Consider the following 7,119-nt stretch of genomic DNA (forward strand, 5'->3'; position numbering starts at 1 on the left):
CTTACCCAGGTAGCTGAAAAACAAAACACAATTGTATTTCCTTTGATCTGGTTCCTGAGTAGGAAATCACAAAGTGCTGAATATTTTTCACCCCATTGATCCCCACCATATGTCCATGCATACACCCACCAGTGTATATAGACACACACATAAGACTAGGACTGGCTCAACTATCCCCTAAACTGTAGAGGACGTTTCATATCTCCCTACAAGGAGCTAAGCCTAACCTACGGGGAGATTCCTGCATCCAGGCCTCTGTTCAAGCTGGTTCCTCTGCCTGGACTGCGCTCTCCCCTTGGTTTTTCCTTTCTGTACCAATTTGGACCAATTACCACCTCCTCCAAGAAGCCCTCTGAGACTTCTCTAGTGTCTTCTTTGGAGACACAGTTTGTGTTCTTTCCTGGAATTTTTCCTAGTCTTGTTATAAAGACTGAGAGTTATCAGTCTCCTCAATTCATCTCTGAGCAGCTAAAAGTCCAGGGCTCTGTGTTAGTCCCCTTTGTACCATATACCTCCCTCCTAACACAGAGTCTGACACACAGTAATATTAATGAGATTATATATGTGATTACTTCTATTATACTAAGTATTCAATGTTGTTGTTGTTGTTGTTGTTAAGTGCCGTGGAGTCAGTTCCGACTCATGGCGACCCTGCACAGGGTTTCCGAGGCTGTAAATCTTTACGGGAGCAGAACACCTCATCTTTCTCCCTCGTAACTGCTGGTAGTTTCGAACTGCTGACCTTGCGGTTCCCAACCTGATTCGTAACCACTATGCTACCAGAGCTCCTTCAATGTTAGTTGTTTTATTTTTGTTGTTGTTTTCCTCCTTTCTGTTTAATAGAGTAGTCTGCAGTTTGGGCAACAGAAAACTATCATTATAATTCTCTCTCTGACTAGTACTTATACCTCTTGCCCCTCTGTGTCTTTTATTTTTTATCAGAAATTATGTTGTAATATCCACTATCTTTTATGTCTGTGGCATTGTGGGATAATGCACTGGATCGAAAGGTCTGTTTGAACCACAAGATCAGTGGTTCAAATTCAAACTTTATACAGGATTGCTTTGAGTTGGAATTGAAATGAAAACTTTATACAGGGTTGCTCTGAGTTGGAATCGACTTGACGGCATTTAACAACGACCTCTTTTCTGCCCTCCTCATCACCAAACTGTAAGCTCCTCGAGGATAAACCTGATTAATTCACAGTGGTGTTTCCCAGAACCTAATGGTGGTATGCCATGGAGTCATAGCAACAATATTTAAGGTTTCTGAGGCTTTAAATCTTTATGGGGGCAGAAAGCCTCATCTTTCTCCTGTGGAACAGCTGGTAACTTCTAACTGATGACCTTGAGGTTAGCAGCCTGACTCATAACCACTATACTACCAGAGCTCCTTCCAGGGCCTGATAACCAAATATTGAGTTGATGGTCATTGAATATTAGATGAATGAATAAATAAATGGAATGGATGAAGAAATGAGACGTTCATTGAGGCATTCATAGAGTTCCCCTTATTGACCAGACATTGTATTGGGCACAGTTTTGACTGCTAGAATGTTCTTCTTTGTTATTGCTGTTGTTAAGTGCTGGTGAGTCGGTTCTGACTCACAGCAATCCTGAATAGGTTTCCAAGCCTTTAAATTTTTGTGAGATCAGAAAATCCTCATCTTTCTCCCATGAAGCAACTGGTGGGTTTGAGCAGCTGACCTTATGGTTTGCAGTCTAGTGCTTATCATATGGAGCCACCGCACATCCCTGTTCATCTTTATTTTGGGCTAAAACCCCCTATTGTGCCATTCTTCCCTCTAAAATCTTAGCCAGTTTGACAATAGAGGCACAAGCCTGAAGTCACACAGAAATACCTAGACGATAGCTTCTAGCCCAAAGACCCAGTACTGTCCAAATCCTCAGAATCCCCAGCCAACTTTCAGATAATACAGTTCCCTGGGACTGTTTCTGGAGATTCCGATTCAGGAAGTCTCATTCTACATACTGTGAACAGTGCCTCCAACAATGCTGGAGAACATCTTGTTTGGGAACCGAGAGATGACTAAAGCATTAGCCCACTTCCGTAGCCTTCCTTTCGTCATCTACCTCTTCTCCCCTTTTCCACTGGGCAGCATGACCCACACTTCCCCTTAGGACTCTGCCCCAGCTCCCAGACTCCTAGGCCACCCATGAGACTAAGGCTGATCTTACAAGTTAGGGTAGGAAGTGGCATCTCGGAAGCCTTTCCAGGGCAATGCTGGCTGTGGAGTGGCAAATCGCAGGGGTCCAACAGGGGGTGCAGCAAAGGGGACCCCAAGGAACACATTCACAGGCATGGGGTTTCCCAGCACGGTGACTTGCTTTCCCCGGACCCATCCGAGCCTGGTATTCGTGGATGGTGCATCTGCAGCAAGCCCTGAGGGAACACATGGGAAGGACTCAGGAGATGACTGGGAAGAGGCAGGGAGTCAGCCCAGTGGGGGGTGCTCTTTCCCCACCCAGAGACTGAGCAACAGGAAGTATGTGGATATCCCCTCAGTGAATCCAGATTGCCTCCACCATTGAGTATAGATTTAGCTTCTTCTGGTATGGTGTGTAGGATAAGCACTGGGCTGCTAACCACAAGGTCAGTGGTTCAAAACCACCAGCTGCTCCTTGAAAACTCTATACAGGGTCACTATTGAATTGGAACCAATTCCAAGGCACTCAACAAAACAACAGTACAACTATTGGCACATCTGTTTATCAGCTATATGTTTATTGATTCTCAATGTTTCTTAACATCAAATAAAAAAAGATTTCTTTAAATTTTTTACCTAGAGGAGTCTTAAGCATTAACATCTATGCAGTTGTGGTTTTTGATAAGTTAGGTATATGTATATTAAAAGAAACATACATGAATAAATATGGTATTTGTTGATGTCAAGTCAATTTGACTCATGAAGCCTCAATGTGTGCCAAACAGAACTTCTTCCCAGAGCTTTGAAGCAGATCGAAAGCAGATTACCAGGCATATCTCCTGAGGTACCTGGGTTCAAGCTACCAACCTTTTAGGTAGTAGTCTAGTGTTTAATCATTTGCACCACTCAGGGACTCCATTAGTAAATATATACACATTAATTAAATATGTCTACACTGGCACTGTAGGATAAGCACTGGACCACAAGGTCAATTTGAACCACACAGTCAGCAGTTTAACTCACCAGCTGCTCCTGGAAACTCTACACAGGGTCCCTATGAGTTGGAACCAACTCAATAGCACTTAACAACAATAGCAATATTAATTTATTAAGGAGCTCTGGTAGCGTAGTGGACTATGAGCTGGGCTGCTAGCCACAAGGTCAACAGTGAGAATCTACCAGCCACTCCGCTGGAGAAAGATGAAGTTTTCTGCTCCTGTAAAGATTTACAGCCTTGGATACCCTACACAGAATCTCTATGAGTCGGAACTGACTCCATGGCACACCATCACTGTACATTAATTAAAATAAAAAATCTCACCCAGATGCCACCTGAAATCATCTCGTCTACCTCCAGAGGTCTAAACTTGGCCATGATTCTCAATTTCCACATGTAATGAGAACATTGTGAAGGAAACGGTCCATCTATTTACTTAGCAGCATACTAAGTGAACATTCTGGCACTACTTGTTGTAATAACATTTCAGTGAGGAAAAGTCTTGTCTTTGCAACCAGAGCTACAGGGATGCAAGCTCCATTCCACACCTCCCAGTGCCAGGACAGAGTACTCTGCAAGTCCCCAACCCCCAGAGTCTGCCATTGTCTATTCGCTAAAGAAGAGGCTCTGGATGAGACTCTCAGCAACACTAGCATATTGGTCAGATGTTCTCCATGGGGGCGCAGAGGCCCCTGAGAAGTGTGGTGGTGGTGGTTATGTGCTGTGGAGTCGGTTCCAACTCATAGCAACCCTGTACTCATAGTGACCCTATACAGGGTTTCCCAGGCTATAAATCTTTACGGGAGCAGAAAGCCTATAATCTTTCTCCCGCGGAACTGGTAGTTTTGAACTGCTGACCTTGTGGTTCGCAGCCCGATTCATAACCACTACACTACCAGAGCTCCTATCAATAAGTATAGTTAGTGGAAAATCTTTCAAGGAGTAGCTCCCCATCTTCCAAGACTCCTCTCCCACAAGACAGCTCACCTTTGGTGGCAGCTGCAAGGACCCAAACAGCCCACATCAGGGTCTTGCTTGGGTGCACCCAATTCCCACTCATCTGGTGGGTCTGCTTGAGTTCTCTGGACTTCACAGTTGCTGCTGGCCTCAGAGACAGCTGTTGAGCCGGCAGCCACAGGCACAAGGCCAGCAAAGAAGAGCATTAAACCAAGATTTTGAGAGGGAATTGACCAAGCAAGACTTTGCTGTTCTCATTTACATGAGAAAAAGCTGATGATTAACTCTTGAGCTGATGAAAGTTTGTTTGGCTTTGGAGTCTTGGGATGTAGAAGTAGAAAGGGCATATACCTGATATGTTAATCCAGGGGCCAGAAAGGTAGGAAATGAGCAGTGAAGTTGGCCAGGAGAAATGAAATGGGGCGTACAGTAGGAACTCTATATAAAGGGAGTAGTGGCTTCCCAACTTCAGTCCACCTTTGGCAATATAGGTAGGCCAAGACAGTAGTGGTCTTATTTATTGAAATGGTCATGTATGCCTAACAGCATTTCTACAAGCTCATATCATGGGCCAACTCTGCTATTGTGATCTAGACACAGATCTCCAGTGGAAATATGAGGTGACAGGTTGAGGGAGGTCAAGTTGCCCTAAGTGGTTCTACTAAGGTCTGTACTCTTCTTTCTGGGCTCTCATTACTGCATTTTTTCCCATAGAAGACTGGATTCTAAAATGCAACTATTGGATAATGAGAAATTCAGACCTGGGAGCATTAGCATTACTCCAGTCTATTGGGTCCCATGGTCCATTTAGGGGAAAGGGCCCAGGATACAGCTTCCCAAATATTTGGGACTGGGCTGGCAGAGTTAGATTTACCTGTGGCCTTTGTTAAAAATGCCCCATATCCTGTAGATTTTGGAACAGGCCCCTGGGATTTAGCAACAGCATGAATCTAAAGCACTAGGATCAAAGAGGTGTTGAAGTTCAGAGACCTGAGCCCCATCATGATTCTCCCTCAGGTTTACTGTGTGTCCTTGAACAGATTCGTTCTCTTCTCTGGGCCTCAGGTTCCCCATCTTATGATAACAATTGTGCACCCATTTTAGAATGCCAAATTCCTAAGACCCAAGTGTGAATGAGGTTTACAGATCTACCTGTGATACCAGGAGAACCCAAAAGATGGCGGGGACAGCAGAGACGCTTCCTACTAAGTGAGGGTGGTGTTGGCAGGACAAGTGAGTGGCTGCAAAGACACAAATTTTGCCAACTCAAAATGGTGTCTCTTCTTGGTCCTTTTAACAAGGGCCCTCAGTGTCTGTTTGACTACAGTCATTTTGGCTCTTTGGACCATCTTCCACCTCTGGCCTTCTCTAGTTGCCACCAAAAAAATTCTTTTCCCTAGAACTCTGTCCCTCTCTCTGATCTGAAATAATACCAATTCTTTACACTGTTACTCATTCTACAGCTTTTAATGCGTTATCTTGTTGACCCTAATCCAACTTTGGAGGCAGCTTCTTATCCTATAATGCCCAGTTCAACTGCCACTTCTAAGAACCCTTCCTAAACTTTCCTGAAGTCCTACATTGTTTTGTTTTCCCAATCTCTCATTGTCTCATTGGTTGTGTGCATACCTGTCTTCCTCTTTGAGAGTACACGGAGGTCTTTTCCATGTATGTGTCCATCACAGTTCCTCCTGTGTATACTGCGTTTCCAAAGCTTCGCCACCGACGTTTCATCTTCACAATGCATCTCATTCCCACTACCAATTTGGCTCTCATATATATATAGCAAGTAGAAATATCGTTTACTTGATATTGTTGTTGTTGTTGTTAAGTGCCGTCGAGTCGGTTCCGACCCATAGCGACCCTGTACAGGGTTTCCGAGGGTGTAAATCCTTACGGGAGTAGAAAGCCTCATCTTTCTCCAGCGGAGAGGCTGGTAGTTTCGAACCGCTGACCTTTAGGTTCGCAGCCCGATTCGTAACCACTACGCTACCAGAGCTCCTTTACTTGATATTAGTTTTCTTTAAATTAAAAACAAAAGACAAAAAAACCCAAACAAACTAAACTGTCTCTTGTCTAAGAATATACCTGGTTCAATGGTTACAGTGTTTTTGAAACAAATAAACCATTATGTTTTGCATTTCTATACCCCCAAATCATTCTCTGAATCATGGTACCTTAGACACCCTGTACCCATTCTTGGAAATCACTATGGTGAACAATACCTTGAGAAGGACAAAGAAGTGAAAAACCTATCCCACCTGCACTGTGGATCTTTGGAAAGGAAGGGAACACAGGCAGAGAAAAGAGGGAGGATGTAGGATTCTTAAAGGTGACTCCTTATCTTAGACCTACGTCCCAAAGTTGAGAAATCTGCTGACCAGGGGAGGCTGGAAGCAGCTGAAGTTTTCTAGGAGGAGGCTGCCACAGGAGGGGGCGGGGCTCATCTTTCATCCAACATGGGGCAGGGGCAGCAGAGAGAAAGCAGTTAGACAAAAAGAAATCTCAGGTAGTCATCCCTATTTCCCTTGGGTCTTCTCAGAAGAGGTCCAGGCATTACCATGTGACCTTGAAGGACACTTCGAGGTGATTGAGTCTAACTGGGTAGCTACATGTGGGGTCAGAGGGTGACAGGAGGGCTAAGTGGTTCAGAGGTGCGTCCTGAGTTTGAGAACAAAGTGGAACCCTAACGGAATCTGGAGCACAGAGCTGATCCAGCCTGAGGTGACTGTGAGTCACCAAGGGAGGACTAATGGACTTTGATAAAGCAGAAAAACAGAGCATGACTTCACTATTTTGGAATTCAACATTCGTTCAGGAATCCAACGCAGAGGTACACTGTGGAGACCATGGTAATGTCAGGCCCATTGGAAGTTGTTCCAGGATTCCTCTGGTCTTCTATTCGTGTGATTATATATACTTCACCCAACTCATGCAGCTAGACGCTATCTTGACAGGAGGTGGATAGGATGGGCAAAAAATCTGAGAGACTACACA

General features: G+C 44.5%; 1 protein-coding gene across 1 annotated transcript in view; it reads right to left on the bottom strand.

Moving 5' to 3' along the window:
- CES5A (carboxylesterase 5A) overlaps positions 1 to 4,225 on the bottom strand; it is a 27,375-nt gene extending 23,150 nt beyond the window's left edge. Inside the window, exons 1-2 of the mRNA XM_006863530.1 lie at positions 4,153 to 4,225; positions 2,200 to 2,404 (exon numbers count right to left, since the gene is read on the bottom strand). Of these exons, the coding sequence (XP_006863592.1) occupies positions 2,200 to 2,404; positions 4,153 to 4,225 (278 nt within the window). The remainder of the gene's footprint in view (positions 1 to 2,199; positions 2,405 to 4,152) is intronic.
- Between the last annotated feature and the right edge of the window lie 2,894 nt (positions 4,226 to 7,119).

The sequence above is a fragment of the Chrysochloris asiatica genome, unplaced genomic scaffold (genome assembly GCF_000296735.1).
Source record: "Chrysochloris asiatica unplaced genomic scaffold, ChrAsi1.0 scaffold00055, whole genome shotgun sequence".
Classification (NCBI taxonomy): domain Eukaryota; kingdom Metazoa; phylum Chordata; class Mammalia; order Afrosoricida; family Chrysochloridae; genus Chrysochloris; species Chrysochloris asiatica.